General features: G+C 35.5%; 1 protein-coding gene across 6 annotated transcripts in view; it reads left to right on the forward strand.

The window, feature by feature from the left end:
* The window catches only part of LOC149774975 (ral GTPase-activating protein subunit beta-like), a 141,554-nt gene that overhangs the window by 107,703 nt on the left and 10,071 nt on the right, over positions 1 to 23,780 (forward strand). For 5 of the 6 annotated variants that reach the window (XM_089944590.1, XM_089944592.1, XM_089944591.1 and 2 more), the window contains 6 exons: positions 1,898 to 2,068; positions 4,315 to 4,453; positions 12,547 to 12,690; positions 16,378 to 16,620; positions 21,184 to 21,334; positions 22,329 to 22,445. In XM_089944590.1, the coding sequence (XP_089800716.1) occupies positions 1,898 to 2,068; positions 4,315 to 4,453; positions 12,547 to 12,690; positions 16,378 to 16,620; positions 21,184 to 21,334; positions 22,329 to 22,445 (965 nt within the window). The remainder of the gene's footprint in view (positions 1 to 1,897; positions 2,069 to 4,314; positions 4,454 to 12,546; positions 12,691 to 16,377; positions 16,621 to 21,183; positions 21,335 to 22,328; positions 22,446 to 23,780) is intronic. The other variant, XM_089944594.1, reaches the window with a different exon arrangement.

The raw sequence follows: 23,780 nt of genomic DNA on the forward strand, positions 1-23,780 counted from the left end.
CTTTCGTCTCTGAGTAAATGGTTCTGTTTCTGGATGAGATAAATGTTTCTTTTTATCTCATTAATTGTTAGATATGCAATGCACATGTATAGATTATTCATATTTTCCCAAAGCCCAGTCAAAACTGTCTTTATGTTCCATATTACAACTGAGCACTAATAATTATAACACCTAGAACCTTAATAACAATGGACGAACCATCAACTAAAAAGAGACAAATTTTAAGGCTGGAGAAAATAATTATTGTAACTGAAAGAAGTGAAAAAGAGTAGACCAGTCACAAAAAAGTGGTTTAAACATCAGTAAAACAAATTCAAGTTGCTATAGCCTAAAGGAAAATGATTTCATATGCTAAAATATGTGATCTTCAAATGTAAATGTGATTTCATGTTTAATGATAGAAGTATATCTTTATTGCTAGATAATTTTGTTTTTAGATCAATGTATACAATATTTTAACAAGAACTATTAATAAAGAATAGAATATATTTTCAGTGATTGTGGTTATTTTTCTTTAAATTGTTCTGAAACTGGATCTTGGAAACTGGTCTTTTTTGTACAAACCTGCTATGAGAGAACACTTGTCACTGAGAGACCACTTTTTGTTGGCAAGAGGGGCGGTCTCTCACAACAGGTTTTACTATAATACTGAAAGCAGTAAATAATTGACATTCTAAAATGTAAGAAAATAGCTGGGTCAGCTGCTTTATGAGCATGTAAATATGTGGTCACAGAGTGCAGAATTATCCTATCCTCTTTAGCATAGGCACCTAAACAGTAGAGCTTATGCAGTGGACCTGTTTGCATCATCCATCCATCATCAGTTAGTAGTTGTTCCTATATCACCAAAATGTCTTGGAGGAAAGCTATGTTATAGTTTTATCCAGAGATCCAATTGGTCCTGTACGAAAAAAGTGTCCCTTAAACATCCAATATTCTAACATGGTGGATGTCTTGAAAATCTTACCACTGCTTCTCCCCCTGTCCATTCATTAAAAACATTTATATAGGTTGTTGTTGTTGTTCTAGGGTTTAACGCCATTTTTCAGCACAAGATAGGCCATATATGGCGGCCAGTATAACTGGTGGAGGAAGAACCCTGGAAAACCCAGGAAAGAACCACCGACCCACGAGAAGCTACTGGCAGGCTTTCCCACGTACCCACACTAGCCGAGCCTTGGACTCGAACATACGCAGACAGAGGTGAGATGGCAGTGATCCGGAACGGTGAGCGCTTTAGACCACTCGGCCACTCGGGGCCCCACCATTTATATAGGTAATTGGTCCAATATTAAAATGGTGGTCATCTTACCTTGCAAACAATTGCCTTGGTGGCCATTTAAAAAAAAATTCTTCATCTGGGTCTATCTCTTGAATGCCTGTTTGTATCAGCATGGGCTTTTCACTCGAACACTGTAATAACATGTAACAGGTCCAGAATGAAAATGATGCTGATTTGACCTGCAACACAGAGTGGCCATCTAAAAAACTCTTGTTATCACTTGTGTCAAAATTGACATGTGGTTTTCACTGGAATAATTCTTGCAATATATAATTGTTGAACAACTTAAAAAACCAGACCTACTTGACCTGCAGGTAAAATCAAATGTCACAGCTTGCATTTTTTTTTCTTGTTTACATCACATTATACATTTTGCAGCAAGTCATATATAGTTGCATTTGACTGTCACCAAGTTTTGTCATAAATTTTTTAATCAGGTCTCAAAAAATTTTGTTTTGCTTCTTTTCATGCATGGAATGGGTCCATAATCTGAGTATAATTTTGGTCTATTTATCTAGAAAAAAATATTTTATTTAAGTCAGTGTACATGTAGAGGTATAACATATGAATGAAATTACAACTTGAACTTATGTTTTTCCTGCTTTATATTTGTAGCCCACAAGCAGTAGTGTCCCACCACCTCTGGTTATGCTGGACACCTCAAATTCAGGACTGTTCTCTGACCTAGAGATGCTGGATATGGTGCCCAGTAGAGATTGTGACACAGTCCATGTCTTTTATGTCAAGTCAGGACAGAAGTCTCAACAGGAGATTGTCTTCAATGTCGTAAGAGGCTGAACTTGTTGTCCCCTGTTGTTAAGGAAAGTGGGCATAAAAATGGACCCCATGTGTCTTTTGTTTCCATCCATCTGCCATATGAATACAGAAGCATGCACATTTGTTATTAAGTTGAATAAGATTTCCTGTGAGGGTTCATGTCAGAAACATCTCAGATGAGTTTTATGATGAGCATATTTCTTTATTTCCCTTGATTATTTAAGCATATGTATTGGTAATGCAGAAGCTTGTGTCCACTCTAGCTTCTGCATTTATTAGTACATTCAACAAAATTGCATTTGAAGCTTTATTTGAACAAGGGTTCTTGTAAATTTTATGATGAGCACACTTTGCACATATTTCCCAGACTTATGACCCATGAACTTAGTAGCGCAGGCTAGACATTGCTAATGTATTGCCTTGTGTGTACTCTAGCATCCACATTGTATTTTTAGATTTAAAATATATTTGGTATGAAACTTCAACAAGAGTTTGCACATAATTCTTAGTGTTATGGCCCATGATTATCCTGTGGTAGGCATTACTAATGCACAACATTGTGAATATCGAAGCTTCCACATTTGTTATTTGATTTTAAAAAGAAATTGCTGTAAAGCATCATCTCAGTTTGGAGCTCAGATGAGTTAGATGTTGAACACTTGCAACAATTTTTTAACATTACCTTCATAGTATTTGTGCTGCTAATGCCAAGCCATGTGAACTTTGTTGTAGCCATAGTTTTCATTTGATTAAACAAAATTTACATTGAAATTTCATCTCAGCAAGAACCTGGATGAATTCAGTGGTGAGCAAATTGGCTTGTATTCCAATGAGTTATTGCCCTTTATCAAGTTAGACTATGCATCCTAATAGTTTGTGAACACTTTAACATTCACACCTTTTGCTTGATTTAAGACAGATTCACAGTGCACATTCAGTTTAACAAGAGTTAGCAAGTTCGAAGATGACCAGATGTGGGTGATATTTTTTAGTGTTATGGAACTGAATTGATGCTAGAGAGGCATCTCATATCTTTTGTTTGATTTCAACCATATTGGCTATGAAGCTTCAAGGTCTCAGATCCTTGAATATTAGATTTGGACTTCTTATAGAGCTGTGTTTCCATTTGAGTCAAATCATCTTGGATTTAGGTAAGTGGATCTTGGGAATTTGTAACTTGACTGGATAGCTTCATCATTTGAATGTTTCAAATGACTTCATTGATCAGATTTGATAATATTTTACAGTTGTGCAACATGGTAGCATCTGTATACCATACTAAGCATTCAAACTTTGTTTTGTTTGGTTTCAGCCACATTTGCTTATCAACTTCTCCTCAGCAAGATCTTGGACAACTTTGATGATAACCAGATTTTACCTAGATTTTACAGAGTTATGGCATTTGACCAACTTAGGATAGACATGCATCCCAGTTTATTTAGAATACTTTGGTATTCAGAGCTTTTGTTTGATATCAGTCAATTTTACTAAAAAGCTTAATCTCAAACTAGGTATTGAATAAGTTTGATGATCAACAGACTTAGTTCATATTTTACAAAGTTCTGGACCATAATTGAACCTTGTATTGGCTTGTGGAAACAGGTATTCACAGTTGTTTTTTTAAATTTTCAATAATAGCAGTTCCAGAGTTTCATATTTAATAAGTTTTTAAATGATGTCAATCTCATGAATGATTTTGACTACATTTTTTACTGACTTCTTGTCTTTGATTGACTCAGTACCACACCCAGATCTCAGTCCTTCAACGTTTTGGTGGGAGGTGGCAAGGTATACTGTCCATATTGGTGGCAACTTCTTGTTCCCATTGGATGATAGTAACAACAGTTGTACATTAATGTACAAATTTAACTTGTTGTTAAAGTCAGCAAAAGTCACTTTTTAGTTTGCCTCTTTTTATAACTTTTTGACCATGTCTGCAGTCATTTTATCAGTTGCAACATCAATTCTATTGTTCACTAACCTCATAAACTGCCAGAGAGGCAAAGGTTTGGAACTTGAGACATCGTTGTTTATTATTTACTATTGATGTTATTTATTGTCAGCTTTCTTTGTAAAAGTTTTATTTTCTGCCTCAGTACAGTGATGGATTTTCACAGATGAACCCAGCCAAAGAAATACTACACCCCCACAAGAAAAGTTGGTCATCCCGACTCACAGTTAAAAAATGTATGACTTGAATTTTACAGATTGCCATTGTACACTGTACTGTGTTGACATCCTTTTCCTATTTTCAGTCATCAAGAGGCAATGTCCAGCATCAGTTTATTGAATTCTTGCACTCCCTGGGCTGGCCAGTGGATGTAAAGAGGCATGCTGGGTGGACTGGACACATCAGTACCAGTTGGAAGATACTGGAACAGGAGGAAATGGATGGTTTGTTGAATACAAATTATGTTATAGTGAACCTAATGTGGTATTTCGATACTGCTGTTTTTTTCACAGTATGATGGTGATTATACTATTAACATTGTGTGCTGTATTGGCAATTAGTCATTCTGTACAAAGTGCACAGAAGAAATGTGCCTGGGTGAATGTCAAGGACATGTTTTCAGCATTACATTAGGAAATAACCTCTGCCACTTCCCAATCCAGCCCTTCATAAAAAAGGAAAAACATCTTGCAGTCTATATTTCAAGTTGGCAAAGAGAATTAACTCTTACGGATTAACTCCCTTTGCCTCCACGAGGTGGTCACCTGTGTCTTAAATGTGTTTAACACTTAAACTTCACTCAAACTATGAAAGAGACCTCTTGAACAAATTGAAAATTTATCACATTTTTAAACCATCTAGCATATTTGTTTAATGTCAAAAGGTTGATCTGATGTATATAAAATTTGCATCTTTTCCAGTGAAAATTGTTAAAATTATATATTTATTACTCATCTGCTCTCTCCTTGTCATATTGATGGGTAACTCTCATGTAGTTAGCACCATCGTATTTGGATGCACAGTTAAACTTCAGTTTATTATGCACCTTTATTAGGTTGTCTAAGTAATGCAAGTTGATGTGATTAAATAGTTTGTATATTTCTTTGCATGCACTTGTTTTTCATCTCTATCATTTCAGAGGTGTCTAGCAAGTGCAAGAAAATGCAGCTGCTTCAGAGTTGCTGAGGATAATCATGAGATGTACTATGCATGAAATGTTCATTGTCACACCTATGCAGCATGTGTGCATTGTGGGCAGAAAACATTTAGGCAGTTGAAGTTCTGAGAAAAAGGCATATTAAAATCTTCATAACATGAACTGTTAAGTTTCCATCAGAATTTGGAATTGTAAAGTTTCATGGGTAATCTTAAGATGCCAAAGATACTCAGAATGGCATACACAAGCTCTGTTGGAATCATGGATGCTTTGCATAATACAACAAGTTCTGTCTTCAAGGTTGTTGAAAGACATATTTGCAGGAACTGGGACCAGTTTTACTCTATTTTGGCAACCAGCTGAGAATAATCCCACAAGGCCAGAACACTGCTAGTACATCGACTTTAGTAACATTGAAACTGGATATGTAAAATCCAACTTTGCTGGCAGGCTGGTCCTTTAAGTCATATATCGTATGCTGTACACCATCCCTGCTGCTGACCATCATCTGTCCAATCATTGTATAATTTTGGCAGGCTTGGCTATCATTTTGAACTGGAAAACCAAATGTCACTGACACTTCTAATATCAACAGTTGTTGGCCAAACCCAGCTAACTGCCCTGGCTGACACATTGCATACCAGCATCACAATTGGTGCTGCCCATCCATCCATGCCCAGTCCGACTGACTACCTCACACCAACATCCCACAACCAGACCATGCTCCATGCTGGCCATGAACACTGGGAGCTCACTAACATATATGGCAAGCAGGACCAACATAACACAGCATCATTACTATGATATGAAATGTGATTCAAGGCATACAGGAGGAAGACAACTCCCCCGTCAGTGAATAGGACGACATGGACTTGTTTGAACATTTGAAGGATGGCAGTCAATTTCAAGGCAGCAAGTGAAGAGATCTACAGAATTTTGCCTCTGTCTGAATGCATTCCTCTTTAAACAGTCAATACCACCTATAAGATCAATGCCAGCACCACATATAAGGTTAATATCAATACCACATATAAGGTCAGTGTCAGTACCACATATAAGGTCAGTGTCAGTACCACATATAAGGTCAGTGTCAATACCACATATAAGGTCAATGTAAAGATCTTATTGGATGTTGATGAATATGATGAACATCCATCCTTCAGGATTTTTGCAGCCATCAGCAAAGATTGCAGATATTTCCAATGTGTCTCATGAATAAGATCTAGGACCCCAATTATTCATGGGCATTGCTTTCAGTGAATCAATTGCTGTGGCTCATTTAGATCACCAGACCCTTTCAGAATCAGTGGAAAGAGAAGGAGGGTCTAGCAGATGGAATAGTTTTGAAAGATGCCTCCACCACAGCTGGAAGTTTCAGTCTGTGCAGGCACTAGTTTCCTAGGTTGGAGTGGACATGCATGCTGCCAGACTTTGCAACAGTCATTGTCAAGTGGATGGTACAAGAGAAAGCTCTTCATATCAGTCTCTTGGAAATTATGGCCATTCTTCATGCTTCCCTGCTTGGATGGAGTGCATCCAAGGGAAGGCAGTTCTTATAATGTCCACAATTCAGTCATGGTAACTTCCATTTGAAACAAGGGTGGACCATAAATCTGTGTTATGGCTTCCGATTACGTCCCTTGGTGTGCCCAATAATATACATATAGATCCCAGTCAGGTTCAGTATCCTGTCTGATTCTTTTTCAAGAAGAGGCCAGCTGCTTCGTAAGGAGTGATCTCCACATCCGTCTGTCTTTCCTTGAGTTTATGCTTTATCAGCTTGATGGTTGTTAGACTATTTGCATTGAGGTGGCACAACCAACTGCTCAATTTCATCTCTCCATTCCCCAACCCAGAGACATGGATCACTGACGCCCTTTCAGTCTGCTGAGAGGTGATATGGCCTCCCCCACCAAAAGAAACCCATTCTAATATCAAAACTTATCCAGAAAACGAGGGGCATGGTTTTGCAAATAGATCTGATTGCCTCTCTCCCATGGGACAGGTTGGATCTGCTGCTTAATCTAACAGCTGTGGTTATCAGTGATCCATCCTTGTCCAGAGAAAGTCCTCATTCTTGCCTGGCTCCTGTCAGAGATGCCTTACATAAAAAGGAGTAACAAACTTCGGTCATGGTGGGGATCTCAACAGCTAGATGACCCTGCACTTTTAATGAGGAAAGGTGGCATGTTTTCACAGACTGGTGTCAAATTAGCCTCACTCATAGTCACCATCTCCCAATTGGCTAACTTCTTTCTTTTTTACCTTTATGACAAAAAGCTAGCCCCTATCACAATCAAAAGACATTACTTGATTTCAGGGGCCCCAAGTATTTTAAGGTACATGCCAGATCATTTGCACATTTCACTTCTGACTGAGCAAGCTTGGGTCTCGGCACAACCGACACGAGTAAGCTTCTCAGTACCTTATCATCGGTCAGTGGTTGTTCCTGGGTTTTTTTCTGCACTAAATATACTGACTGGCATGTGATGAAAATTGGCATTAAACTCCACAAAACCAAAATCAATTATTGCAGACATGTTTAGATTTCTTGGAAGGGATGATATTGTTTGCAGTGAATATCTTTCTGACCTGTTGGCCAGTTTCAACCTATCAAGGTCCTGCTTGTTCACCCAACCTTCAAACTGTCATCCGACAAGATTTCTGATGAAACTAACTAGGTGAGTGAAATGCATACACTGTCTTTGGATCTGAATTACAACCAGTTCCATTCCAACAACTCATTCATACTAATAACACAACCTGGTTTCATCTCTTAGATCATCTATATCTAAAAGAACTATTCGCCTCGCTTCACAATTGACCCATTAAGAGAGGTGAAGCTGTAGGACCTCATACAAGCTCTCAGATTTTATCTATGGCATACAGAGAACATACACTGTGGGTGATAATAGCTGTTCCTAATGCTTGAGCTGGAAAATAGGACAAAGACCACAAGCACTGGTTGCTTGGCGACAGTAGGTTGTTCGATTGGCATAGTCTGAACTCACAGAATCTCATGTGACTTGTGATTTTGGCTCACAAAATACAAATGATTTCCATAAGTCTGGCTTTCAGAGATGATATATCAATTCAAGACACCATGGAGTTACTTGGCTGGCACACTGGGTCTGTGTTTTCCAACTTGTATTTATGGAGATGGTCTTGCAAAGGAAAGAGCTGAGTCCCATTGGGCCACTGGTAGCTGCCCAGACAGTAAACTTGCCCCATTCATGACAACATGACATCAACCACTTTGACATTAGTCAGATGCAGCTTCCCATATCATCTTTTGTTGTACTACCTTCAGTAGAGTAGTCATCATGCTCCTGCAGAGTAACATGGGTAGAGGTTGGATGCTCAAGTGTTTCATCCTTGATATATTCTTTTATTGGTAATGTGACCTTGCTGTCAATACCTTCCACCCTTCCCTCTAAATATGATCATCCTGTTATATGTTTTACTCAAGCTTAATTCAGTAAACAACTTGGATGGGGTGGTCTTCTAGCAGTAGGAATGGGAGTTAATCTGTGACTTTCTGGCCTTCACCTTTATGATGTGAATGGAATGACATTTGTTTTGTCATTTAGGGAGAACTGAATTTGGAGGTAGCAGAGGTTATTTCCTAATATTAATGTGATCAGGTTAGTATTTTCTGAGAAATGTAATGTGTTAAAAAATATATCCTTTTTACACAGAAATTCGTCTGTAGACTGTGGCTCTTTATATTTGACACACCACTGATTACTGCAAACATGTGACACTGTATTAGTACTTAACATTGCAGTAGTTGAAAATGGATTTATGATAACCAAGGCCGTTATCTCAAATTTATACAATTTATCACAAATCTTGCTGATGTTTTCATCTGGCCAGATCTGATAATGGTATATCACTATGGCGATTTATTGATTATTGTAAATTATTATAGATTGCACCTGACCCACTCAACTTTCACCTGTTTGAAATATCTAGTGTGTTGTGGCATTTTTGCATTTTGCTTTTGGTAATATGCAAATTATATATATATATATATATATATATATATATATATATATATATATATATATATATATATATATATATATATATATATATATATATACATACATACATACACACACACACACAACTACATAAATACAGTGCTTGAAAATTAGATTGTTTCACTAAATTTGCATCAATTTTATTGCTTTGAAAATTTTGTTCCTGACAGTCCTTCTGCCTGTGATGTGATGTCACTGTAATATTTATAATTACAATATATACTTGCCTGTAAGTCAAGTCTGGATGCAAACTACAAAGACCTACAGCTGCCATCACAATGTGCCGACAGATCAGGCTTAATGCAGTTTGTTAGGTGTAATCAGTTGAACAAATGATCATATGGTGCATTGTATGATGGCAGATCAGGGTGTACTTAGTTTGCATTTGGACTCAGCTTATAAGCAAGTATGTATAGTAAATGTTTTTCTGTGTCTGTGTCAGTTTGAAGTTGTAAGTACCTAATTCATGTTATTATCTAATTTATTGTTAGCTAATACAATGGAGTTGGTATAGTTCACACTGACATTAAGGCTGCATCCTACCAGCTAATACAATGGAGTTGGTATAGTTCACACTGACATTAAGGCTGCATCCTACCAGCTAATACAATGGAGTTGGTATAGTTCACACTGTTATTAAGGCTGCATCCTACCAGCAAATACAATGGAGTTGGTATAGTTCACACTGACATTAAGGCTGCATCCTACCAGCTAATACAATGGAGTTGGTATAGTTCACACTGTCACTAAGGCTGCATCCTACCAGCTAATACAATGGAGTTGGTATAGTTCACACTGACATTAAGGCTGCATCCACCAGAGAAGTATCCAGAACCAGACTAGTGAAATTTGAGTTGAGGAGTAGTTGTTTAGAGATACATAATTAATTTAATAACATATAACAAAGGAACTGAATGAATAAATAAATAAATAAATGTACAGATAAATAAATAGAATGGTAAATAAAAAGGGAAGGAAGGAATTTACCATATTTAGTTCACTACCTATAAACGATTAGATTTTCATGCCATTATAGCAGATAGTTCAGATTTTTCTAAATTTTCTAACTTTGTTTTGAATTTGAGGCATATGTTTCACTGACATAAAACTAACTTGTATTGTAACTATTAAGTTAGAAAATTGTTTTATCATGGTTGATTACTTTTAGAACTGATGATATGAAAGAAGAAAACAGACTTTGTGTCTGAGAAAAAGGCACAAAAAAAGATTTCATTGTATGTGACCACTATATATTTTACAGCCAGAGAACCAGTCTACTGGTGGGAAATTACAAAAATAGAACACAACAAATTGAGATGCACCCATTTGCTTGATAATGGATCTTTTTTTACATTATTACTTTCATAAACTTAAATCTATGTATTATAGTTGAGAACAAAAATCCAGATGGTTGCGGATTTTCCATTTATTTGCTGCATTATTTTTTTTCATTTTACAACTTGAATAATTGTGTACAGTATGCATTTAAAAGTCTATCATACACTTTTTTAAAGTTTATTACAATAAGGGTTTTTACAAATAGAGTGTCGGGTGTTACTGTATTAAATGGTGTTGGAAGAATGAAGTACCATACAGTCACAATTCATAACAAATTACACATACATATATACTTCCTAGATTTAAAGAAAACAAATTTATTCATGCAATTGACATTTACCCAGGGTTCCTTCGCAACTCAAAGACTTAGCTATTGTGTTTTAACTTTGAAAACAATTACATCCTTACCCCTTAGCACACAGTGTCTAAAATGAGACAAAATTACAGGACAAGTTCAGACTTAGCCCCTCAGTTTTAACTTGGAAACTGTTGTGATCCCAACAATACCAATACCAACAGTTAATGCCCCATATATACCACAACCCTGCCATTAAGGTTTACCTTAAGGTTATTTCAGTTGCTTGAGCAAATGTGTTACCTGAGCATTTTTCTTGTTAATGATGGAACGTTGAAGAAATTGATTTCCTGTATTTGTTTTCATCCTTTTGAGGAGTTATGTCCCCTGATTGCCCATTATCCTAAACTTTTATTTTGTAGCATAACTTTACAAATGATTGTTTGATTCCAAGTAAATTTGATATGTGCTTTATATTATTGAGACCCCAGATAAGTTCTATTTCCAGCTTCCTGCATCCTAATATGAAGGAGTTATGGCCCCTGATTGTTCATCCTCCTGAACTTTTGTCTTGCAGCATAACTTGGCCAAGTATTATATGATTTGAACTACATTTTATATATGCTTTCTATTAGTGATATCTCAGATAAGTTCCATTTCCAGCTTCCTACATACTGTTATAGCTAACTTATAATCCATGATTTACGTTCACATTAGACTGGTTTCCACAGCAGAATTTAACTTATGAATGTTAGATATCATTAATTGGTGGAGTGGAAGTCTATTTTTTTAAAACTTGAGACTATGCACCTATGCAGTACTAGTACTCAATGGATTTCAAGTAAATATCTTGCACAACTTTTTGATCAAACTCTTGTTTAAATTTAATTGTCAGCATTTCTCATCATTTCTTTTATAGAATTATGTCCCATTATTGTTGGGTTGGGTACACACATGCGTCTGTATCCACATAGTTCATCTGTTTAAGGCCCTCCAGAGTCAATTGTTGCAAGTGGGGTTGTTTTCAAGTACAGACACTTACAGTGCAAATATCTATAAAGGCTTATCTCTTATTGCCGTTTTTAGGTTTGGGTAAACTTGGTAAAGTTCTGTTAGACTTATTTTTATATTTTTATAATATTGTAATTATTTGTTTTATTTTTTGGTATCTGCTGTGTATTTCTCCTCTAGTGCAGAATTAGTTTTACATTTGACTTTAGAGCATTATTTAGTACAATATTTTTATCAATAATAAACATTAATCATATCCCATCTTTTATACTCTTGCCACAATTCTCTTCCAACACTTTTTTTTTTTTTTTTTTTACATCAGTGTCATGGATACTTTGATTTCTTTTTCAAAATTGGAGAAACTCAAGTTTTCAAACATATACAGAATGAACAGAAGGCATAGCTGGTACTAAGAATTGCTCTTCCACTCAGTAGGTTAATGTATATGGTTCATTACTATTAGACATTACATAGAGCATATACCCAGTTTAGCTGGGACATAATGCAGTGGCATAGCAAGTCTAGATATTCATTCTAGTTTGGATTTCATGTGAATAGCTTAGACCCTAATCTGCAGGCACATTATGTTACATTAGATCTGCATGTATGTATTGATGATAAGGTGAGCTTTCTTCACAAGAAAATACTAATTTGAATTTGGTTTTCATAATGTTTAAATGGCTTATGTAGAGGATGAATACCAGACAGGGACAGGAGGTAGTATTTATGATGGACGTCAGCAGGTGCTCTACTGGGCAGATGTATCTTCTGAGGTTGCCTTTGTGATTCCTTCCATAGAGACTTTCAACAAAGTTATGGATGACAAATCATCAGGTAGGTTTATTCCGTAATGCATGTACATTGTCCCCCCCACCCTTTGACTTTGGCCTCTCACATTCATTGTAAAACTTGTCTGTGGACCTTTTCTGCCCTTGCTGTAGTATGGTGCGTGCTGGTTCTTCAAGTGATGGCCATAGTATTTTGTCCTTGCTGTCACATATAAAGATACATTTTTTCTTTTTTTTCTTCTTTATTTTATATCGTTCTTTTATCTCATCATGATTTTGCCAGTTCATTGCATACCCATCCCATCATGTATTCCTTCAGATGTTGGTTCATTTGTTTGTTCAGTATGCCCTAAATATCTTGAACTCAATTTAACCTACACTTGAAAACGGGTATATGGATGAATCTGAAAGTAACTTAACCATACCAAGAGCAGCCTAATTTTCAGCTTGTATGATTTGTATATTTTCAGCTGTTTATTTGTTACACCCTTAATATCATGGACTATATTTTATCTACACATGTAAATTGGTATGCAGGTGCATCTTAAGACAATTAACTCAACAAATGAATTGTAGGTCACTGGGAGCTCATTTTCAAACTTTAGTATTTTCAGCTATCTTTTTATTACATCATCATTATCTTGGACCCTGTTTGATCTACACTTATCAGTTCATGGAGAGTAACTCCGCCATATCAAAAATAGGTCACTATGAACTAATTTGTGTGTCAGTGACTTTTGTATTATCTGTCTCTTGTTACATCTAGATTAATCAAAATTCACTGTATTTACAGACCTGCCAACTCTTATGATTTTGCCATAAGTCTTATGAAAATTACCCTTAAAATACGGACATACGGCATACAAGCAAAAACTACGAAAAAATGATCATTGCCAAAAAACATTTAAATTTTGTTCATCCGTGTTTGATTTGGATCTGGGTTTCATATTAGAATTAGTGAAATTGGTCAGGGAACCAGACTAACTTTACAGCAGCACATCAGACACTTTAATCTGTACCTATTTGTTCATGCAAAGCGTCTGCATGATAAAACTGTTGATCATATATATTTTTTAAAAAAAATGCCATCCAGCAAGTGTAGCATCTTTAAGACAAAAGGGAAAAAAAGCCTCTTGAAGTGTTAATAATCAACACAGGAAAAATAAAAAGGAATATTCAGATTCCTGTGAATAAAAGCTGGAAGAGACACAATTATGTTTATTGGACATCATATGCCAATTTGAGTATGACTCATGGTGGGAAATATGATTGCCGTTGTCATGTGAAATGGAAAAAGAATTTACAGGAATTACATCAAGTTGAGAGATAGCAACAAGCCATTGAACTGCATAGGGTTTGGAACTAAAATTTGTGCACTGTACTAGTAGTAAATAAAGTATATGCATACTTTATAAACTTTTCAGTTGAACATAATGTTTACTGTCGCTGCTCGTTCCGAATATCGAACATTTAATTACATTTTCCAGCTTTACAATAACAGTTTATATTTTCTTACACCTTACTGAAAACTGGTCAAACTTACGGAAAAAAATCAACTGCCTTACTGAGACGGATTCGTCAGGATTGGCAGGTCTGTATTTACCATATATGTTTGGACACCATATTCATTGGGACACCATAAATTAATTTTAAAAGTAATTTTTTTGTGCACTGTATGTTCTGGGACACATCATTTTTTGTTAGTCATAAGTAGTGGGACACCTGTTAAATCATTCAAAAATTACATGTCATAAAATGCACTCCAACTGAAATTTTATTAAAAAAATATAAACTGTTTACTTGAGATAAAATCTTTAATCAATTGCAGCAGCATCTATCAACACAACCCTTCTCTAGCACATGTATGATGCATTCTTTCAGTGCGTAAATATTTTGTTTAGCTTTCTCATACCATGAAGAAATGTTAGAGGCATCACGTCACCTAAAGCAGAAACTGCAAGGACTAAAGTCAGATTTTGTCAGATCTGCACCAGTCTTGCTAATTTTTGACCCCCATCTTATCATCAGTTCATCCAGAAATGCGATCAAAGTACACTAGAATTTCATCCATGTTAATGATCATATTTTCAGCAAAATCATCTGCTTCTCTTCTGTCCTTCACAAATTCCTCACATGATTTTATTTTCTCCAAATCTTCTTTAAAAATTGTTCCATTGTTTCAATTTATTTTCAGAATTCTTGTTAATATTGGTGAAAAGGAACCAAAGTTAGCTTCCATATCTCAGCTGTCTTTGTATATTTCCCCCCCCCCCCCCGGCACACTTTAAAGAATCCATAGTTGACTTCCGAGGTCAGCTTGCTTTGCAATAAAATAACCCTTGTATTGATATCCTTTAAAAAAGACAGCTTCAGAGTATCCAAATGTAACTTTTGAGGTTGGCTTGCTTTGTAATAAAAAATAACCTTTGTCTTTGATGTCCTGTCTGTAAGGTCAGAGAACGAGTTTACTGCTCATTGCCAGTTGTGTTTATTCACGACCCAAGGCTTCTGTGTGCTTGGCATCTGCAGTTAAAATTAATACAAAGGAGCATTGAAGTCTGCAGCTAAATAGTAATGATACTTTCATAATCCGTGCTGGCGAAAAGATTGTCACTTGCACTCAAGTGAATGTGTTTTCAAATAATGTTTTTTATTTGTGACATACTGTCATACAGTGGACCTGTATATAATTCAGTCTTGATTATTTTTCACCTAACACCGTGTCATGCATGAATGACAGTTGTCTTCAAGATATTGGTTGATTATTTCTCTGTTGTTTGCAATTTTGTTGGATCCAGTTTTCAGTCAAATAACATATTCAAACCTTTGAGCACAACCAAACACAATTTGTTTCTCAATGTTCATGTCAGTGAACAGCGTGGTGTGTGTTATCAGACATAAGCAATACATACTACAGTATGGAAGCCTACACTACATATACAGATTTCATGGATATATTTTATTGTTTAATGCTCATGTTGAAAAAATAAATGATAACAATACAAGGTTAATTTCTTTCTTTTTATTATCAAATAAGCATTTTGTTGATCTATTTTATTGCAACGTGCAGTGGGGGGAGCAAAAGTGCAATACAAATTTATTTACTTTCTTAAGTCTTGGGACATATGACCTAGGTGAAAAATAGTTTCACCATAAGTTCTGGGACAGGAAAAAAATAATTTTGTTATCATGGCCCAATGTATCTGGTAATCTTGAATCTGATTGACTAAGTTTATTACCACTCTGAATATTATTTTTATCGTGTCCCAATGTATATGGTAATCTTGAATCTGATTGACTAAGTTTATTATCACTGTGAATATTATTTTTATCGTGTCCCAATGTATATGGTAATCTCGAATCTGATTGACTATGCTCAAGATGTCAAACAAGGTTTTAATGCAGTAATCGATGCATATGATTGCTGAGTTTGATTCCACAGACTGGTCCAGTTCAGGTACATAAGCTTAAATCATTAAGATCCTAAATCTATACAGTTATGAGCAAGATCCATGCATATTGTATCAGACATGGTAAATAGGTTTATATCATCAGGATAAATAATCATTTTTGTGATAGCTGGTCAGGGTCTGTGTTGTTTGCAGATGAAATTGACTTGTATTCAAGTACATGTGGTAGTTCTTGTGAACTCCATACTAATGAATACAAACATTTCACAACTTCAAGTAGTGTTAATATTGTTGAATATAGAAGCTCAGCATTTTATTCACAGATAAATCCCAAATGCCCTCCCATAGAAGTTCTATAACCCTGACAAAGCCACGCTCACTGACTTTTGAATCTGTTGATAAAGATAGGGCCGACAAAGGAAAAGACAGCCCATGTTCACCAAGTGATACAACTGTTGTGGTGAGAAATCGTCGCCCAGGACGGCCTACTGCTATGATTTGGCCAGATACCAAGATCTTTGTTATATGGCTTGAAAATTTTGAGGATAGAGACAATTTTCCAGCAGGTAAGTCTAATGTTATTGTAATTTTTAATAGTAGCTGTCAAACTGTGAATGCAGTCTGGAGTTTGTCTGGTATGTTCACAGGAGAAATCTTCTTCAGTAGTCAATGTCAGACTAAGGGACAGAACCCTCAGGATGTGAGTCCAAAAATCGGGAGGAGGTTGTGTTCAAACAGAGTTAGTTACATTGTGTAGAGAAGGTAACATGTGAAAGAAAAGGACATGATCACATTCAATCTAGCCTGTAAAATTATTTAACAATGAACAAGTGCTTTAAATTATGTTTACATATTATTCTATATTTGTCATAACTCACCATGCTGTGCACTTACAAAATTGTAATTTTAAAATAACCAGCAGTTAGCTTAACTATAAGAAGTACACACCAGCTATGTTATAAACAGTGTCCCAATTACATGAAGGTACATACCTAGTACTAGTAGATTTAGCTCCCTTTGTGCTGAGAAATTATCACTCTTAATGTTGATTTATTCCCAGTATTGTTGTTTCCAATGAAACATGTGATATCTAAGTCAATGGTAATGATATACAACTAGGCATACACAGTGTTAGTTTTATGAAAATCCTGATGTTCTATGCTGGCATACAAGGATTGAGATGTTTGTGGAATAGTGACTGTTTTGTGTGTGTGTGTGTGTGTGTGTGTGTGTGATTAGGATTTTTAACGTAGCTTTAACCATTTTTCAGTCATTTCGGTAAGATGTCTGCAGTATGGCAGTTTATAGTGATGTCTAGCACTGGGGCATCATGCTGCAGACACGTTGCTTGATGTCCCATCCAGTCACATTATCCTGACACCAGGCCGACCAGTCCTAACACTGACCTCTTAATACTGAGCACCAAGCGAGGTTGCTGTTAGTACCATTATTGTAAGTCTTTGGTATGACTCGACCGGGTTCAAACCCACAACCTCCCGCTTCCGAGGGACTATTTTGAACAGTGTATTATACAAGTTGTGATCTGAAAGATGAATGTGCACATTTTAAGGCATGTGAAGAAAAATATATTAAATGCAGTATATTCCTATGATAAAGGTTGCAATTTCATAAAACTTGGCAGCTTATAATTTTTTTTAGATGCTTTTGCAAAGCTTGACCAAGTCTCAGAAAACTTCCCTTTTTACAGTACAGCTCATGCAATGTTTTAATTCCCTGTGCTTTCCAGTTTGGTACCTAATCCTTCTGTTTATCATGATTCAGTTAAGTTTTGCAAATTTGTATTGATGGGTTACTTCTAATTTCTTTTGGTGAATTGTACAAAGACAGGAATACATTTTGACACAAGGTAGATCTACAGAATGGGATCCAGATGACTGGTCTCATTGGATCAAAAGATCAGTTGACATCTTTGTAAGTAGTTTAGAGCATGACCATTCATTTTAAACAACTGATCTTGTCTCTACTCCTTCACAAATACTTTTTACTTAGTTGATATGACTATTGCAAGGAATGGAAGACAAAAAACAGATAAATGCCAAACTTCTAGCTATTTTGATTGGTGCACAAGTTTTATTTTTTCTGTCACTTATTCTTTTATCAGAATCAAACAATAGAATAGCCTGTGACACATTATCATTCACTTGTCCCCATTCTTTATTGTCAACATAATGGCAAGAAATGCAGACCTGCAGAAGAGCAGATGTTTTGCTTTTAGGTTATCTGATCACACATGAAATTAACATTTCAGTGGCAAAGAAAACTTGATGACTTCTTTTGTACTAGGGTATTATTTTTGCACATAAGCATTTATCTTCAAAACGTTTATGTGTGAAAATACAATATCTAGGATGTTTTTTTGTGACCATTTGTGATTTATTAAAAAAAACCATTACTTTGGTTATTAATGCAAAATAGTTATGCTTAAATTAAAATAATGATATGAAATCTCAATATTGCTTTATTTTAGCAATGATTGTTGTTTGCATGTTCATGCAGCAACTGCCAAATTATGCTTTCCCAACTTTAATTACCCCTCTATAAAGTTGTAACTGGATGTCAGAAGAAATTGTTTGATATGTTAATGAGAACTCATGCATGAGGTATCCAGTGGAACTTATGCGATTTTGTTTGACTTCAGTCAGGTGTCAGTGTGAATGTGATTTTCTGTTAATTTACTAAACATTTATCATTCATTTCACTGCATCTCAGACTTTCATATGATTAAAATAAAATGTATATTGCAACAGAACTAAGGACATGAATATATCTGTACAATTTTAATAACATAATGTTGAAAAGAAAATGAAATTCATTGCCCAAAATATGGTATTGATACAGTTTGTTAATATTATCTAAGAATTTATTTGGCATGATGTATCTTACATTATTATCATTTTGAGATAGGAAATGACTGCTCCACTGGCCTCGTGGTTAGAGCATCCATCCCAGATATGGGAGGTCATGTGTTAAAACCCCGGCCAAATCATACTAAAGACTTATAAAAATGGTACTAACAGCTGCCTCGCTAGGTACTCAGCACTAAGAGCTTAGTGTCAGGGTTGGTCAGTTTTGTGTCAGGATAATGTGACTGGGTGGAACATCATCATGTGTCTGCAGCATGATGCCCCAGTGCTAGGCATCAGTATTGCCACCCTGCAGACATTGTAGCGATATGACTGAAAAATCGTTTAAGCTATGTTAAAAATTCAAATCACACACTCACTGAACTAGAAAGTGTTGATAATTAACAGATTTTTTTTCAGCATGAAAAAGTAAGCAAAACACTACTAAAATATATAATGATGTAGGGAAATCAGTGTCTCACTATCTCTATGAAGGGGAACAAAATTAGAACTGGGTATATATAGAAATGCAGTGTTGAAACCAATAACATATATACTTGTTTATAAGTCAAGTCCAACTGCAAACTGCTCAGACCCAGATCTGCCATTGCATAATGCACCAGGTCTGGGTCTCTGCAGGTTGTTAGGAGTAATAAGTGGAATAAATAACACAGACTCTGATCTGCATGTACATTATGCTACAGCAAATCAGGTTCTTTGTTTTGCAGTTTGACTCTACTTATAAGTGAATATATATGGTAATTTTACATTGATGATACAGCAGGTTCTAACAGTTAATTCAAAATATTTTTGATGACTTAGATGTTGGTTATATGAAACCAGATACCATATATACTCACTTATAAGTTGAGTCAAACTGCAAACAACAAAGATCCTGATCTGCCATAGCATAATGTGCTTGCAGATCAGGGTCTTTATTGTTTGTTCTATTGATTACTCCAAACAAACTAAAAAGATCCAGATCTTCTAATGTATTATGTGTGTGCCAAAACAGGGACAGTGACCACTGTTTTTTAATAGAATGTGTGTCCAGTTGCAAACATCATACATCCTGGCCTGGAAATCATAAAACTTTTTATCTTCAGTTTAAGGTTGAGATTTTGTGTGTGTCAACCAGTCACAGAAGCTCTACATTTGAAAGATCACTTTTAATTAACTGTCAGTGAAATCTGAATATCCAAGTCAGGCTGCTCAGACTTGCACAATTTTCAGGCCAGATCTGCCAATGCTTTATATATGGACAAATTAGGGTCTGTGTTTTGTATTGTTCTTATATTTCAATCTTTGTGGACCTTAATCTGCAAGGGTATTGTGTGATTTATGTGTCTATACTGTTCTCAGTTGATTGCCCATTATATATTACACAAGCAGATATAGGACTAACTGAATTCCTTTACCTTAAATGCTTCTCTATGAAAATGAATGTGATGATTACAGTACAGATATACAGATTTCACTCTGTAGCTACTAACATTTACACAGCATTGGACTGTGAGTCTGGATTGAGACAATAGGAACTATTCATGTTCAAACAATAGAATCTTTTAAAGTTCAAACAGCGGGATCTATTCATGCTCAAACAATTGAATCTATTCATGTTCAAACAATAGGATCTGTTCATGTTCAAACAATATAATCTTTTCATGTTCAAACAATGGAATCTATTCATGCTCAGACAATAGAATCTGTTCATCTTCAAACAGTAGAATCTATTCATGTTCAAACAATGGAATCTATTCATGTTCAAACAATAGAATCTTTTCATGTTCAAACAATAGAATCTATTCATGCTCAAACAATAGAATCTGTTCATGTTCAAACAGTAGGATCTATTTATGTTCAAACAATAGAATCTATTCATGTTCAAAAATAGAATCTGTTCATGTTCAAACAATATAATATGTTCATGTTCAAACAATAGGATCTATTCATGTTCAAACAGTAGGATCTATTTATGTTCAAGCAATGGAATCTATTCATGTGCAAGCAATAGAATCTTTTCGTGTTCAAACAATGGGATCTATTCATGTTCAAACAATGGGATCTATTCATGTTCAAACAATGGAATCTATTCATGTCCAAACAATGGAATCTATTCATGTCCAAACAGTGGGATCTATTCATGTTCAAACAATGGGATCTATTCATGTTCAAACCATGGGGTCTATTTATGTTCAAACAATACAATCTATTTGTGTTCAAGCTAAAGTTTACATATGGCTGATACATCTGACTTTACTTCAGCTGATTTGGTGAGTTTGACGAGCACTGGACTGGAGCAGCTAACTGGAACAGTGCCAGCATATAAAGTTCCAGAGAAAGACATCAGCTTGATCTTCATCCATGCCCTCAAAAATGGCCTGTTCCGAATACATATGCAGGGTCAGACAGGAAGGTATACTGTTTTGTTTGTTAAGTCATACCAAACTGCAAACTGCATTGACCCATATCTGCCTTCACCAGATGTACAGCCGGCAGGTCTGGGTATATGCTGTAGATATGATTTCATTTACTATATATAATCACATATAAATCGGGTCCAATTTCAAACTGCACGGATCACATGGCACAGTGACATAGTAGAGTGCAAAAATCCTTGTAATAACCTTTGACCTTGAATATGAGAGTATTGCCTTGATCAGGTAATGTCAGGATGTAACCACATGCTAAGTTTGATAAATCCATAATCAATATTTGATTTTGAATTTTTTTTACTAGTTAGTAAACTGCCATCATCTTCAATGGTAAAAAATTTAAATACAAAGTCTTGTCAAAATTAATTTTTATATCTACAGAGTTCTCTGATCCTAAAAATTTGAACATTTTGAATTTTATTTCGACATACAAGTTTCAGCAGAATCTTGGATGTTGGTTCTTTTCAGTTAATGGTGCAAGCTTCTCTATTTAGTGTCATTTGGTTGAGTGTCATGATCAGGGTCTTCAGTGACAGATAACATTCACACACACACACAAGCTTCCATAGATGGCAGGGTATCATGTTCTTTTGCAGCACTCTTGGAAAAATTTTTAAAACCGTATTTACCATATTTTTTCCCTTGAGTAGAATCCAGCATTATTTGTCAGGAGATGAAATTATAGTAAGTTATAATTAAAGAATAGAAAGGATATGCTGCTCATGAAACACTTTTACTACCAATAAGAACTTTTTAAGAATTTTGGTGTCACTGTGAATATTTTGTACACACTTTATCCTATATGCTAATAGTTTCCAGGGATTGATATAGTCATGAAATGTTATGCAATGCATTATGGGAAAATAACCAAATCAAAACCAAGCACAAAGGAAAAAGAACATTAGATATATTTTGTCAATCAATTTCAGTATTCATTTTCTGTATTTAGCTTCTTAAATTTTTTTTGCTATATAGAATTACAATGGCCATACCACTAGTAGATGGAATGGTGGTCAGTCGGCGCTGCCTTGGTACTCTGGTCAGACAAACTGCCATTAACATTTGCAGGCGCAAACGTTTGGAAAGTGAACTGTAAGTAAACTGGTTGCTATATAGATTTCATTCTCATACAAGTACGAAAACAGTAATCCCACTTTTATAAGGCCACCCTTTCTGTAGCTGGAAGGTATCCTTAAAAGAAGGGTGGCCTTTCTATATGTGGATGACACATTTGTGATTAATAATTACATGTCAGGTAAGATAAATGTAACATTTTTTGATGTTTCATTTTTAATTTAAAAATGACATGCATATATTGAATCATTGTGTTCAAACTTATCTTAATGTTTTTTAAAAATAATACTGAATGATCATCATCTGCAGTGCATAACTATTAAAAATAATACCAATTATAATTATCTGTCCTAGTACTAATATTAGTACCGCTACCTTTTTTGCTGATGCTGCCGAATTTACATTTGACCATGATTACTTAATTGTTTCTGAGGTACTATCATTTACTTTTTGCAGGGGTGAGGGTGGGGAATATGGATTTGGTTTTCATAAATGGCCAGCCCACAAATGGCTTGAAAAAATACTCTGATTTGTGGGGAAAAAAAAATCCTTGAGTATTTTTACAATGAGGAGCAATAAAATAACCAAATGCTCCTCAACATGTGATCAGAGTTTTCTGTAAAATATGGTTTTTATCAAGGAGACTTGAGTATGTTCTTGTAATCTCCCATTTTGTCAGTAGGCAGGTTTACTTGAGAACCTCGATTTTGGATAATGTTCATTTGGTCTACAGGCCTATAATATCATCGAAAATAGCTGTACTCAGATTAAGTCATGAACCAGTCTAAGTGATTTGTCTGATTTGCATATCTTGCAAAATTCACAGTAAATTTGGAGTTGTAAGATCAAAATTAGAGAAAAGATGGCTTCTGAGATAACTGAAAAGACTCCAGTTATTTCAATAATACATTTTATTGTCACAGGCAACCATTATTTTATGAAACCATCTCAATAATAGAACTCACTCTGTTCGACAGTTGCACACTTGTTTATAATCTGGTCACAGTCATGGTTAGAGATCAATTTCTGCAGTTATTCTAGTTCTTACTGGGCATTCTTCGGTTGATTTTATTAATACTTTATTTTGACCACTCCGGTGGCCTAGTGGTTAGAGCATCTGTCTCTGATGTGGGAGGTTGAGGGTTTGATCCCTGACAGAGTCATACTAAAGACTTATCAAAAAAGTACTTCCAGCTACCTCGCTAGGTGCTCAGCATTAAGAGGTTAATGTTAGGACTGGTTGGCCTGGTGTCAGGATAATGTGACTGGGTGGGACATCATGCAGTATGTCTACAGAATGATGCCCCAGTGCTGGATATCACGATAAACTACCACACTGCAGACATTGTAGCG

The sequence above is a fragment of the Sinohyriopsis cumingii genome, unplaced genomic scaffold, assembly GCF_028554795.1.
Source record: "Sinohyriopsis cumingii isolate HCF-2022 unplaced genomic scaffold, ASM2855479v2 utg000059l, whole genome shotgun sequence".
Taxonomy (NCBI): Eukaryota; Metazoa; Mollusca; class Bivalvia; order Unionida; family Unionidae; genus Sinohyriopsis; species Sinohyriopsis cumingii.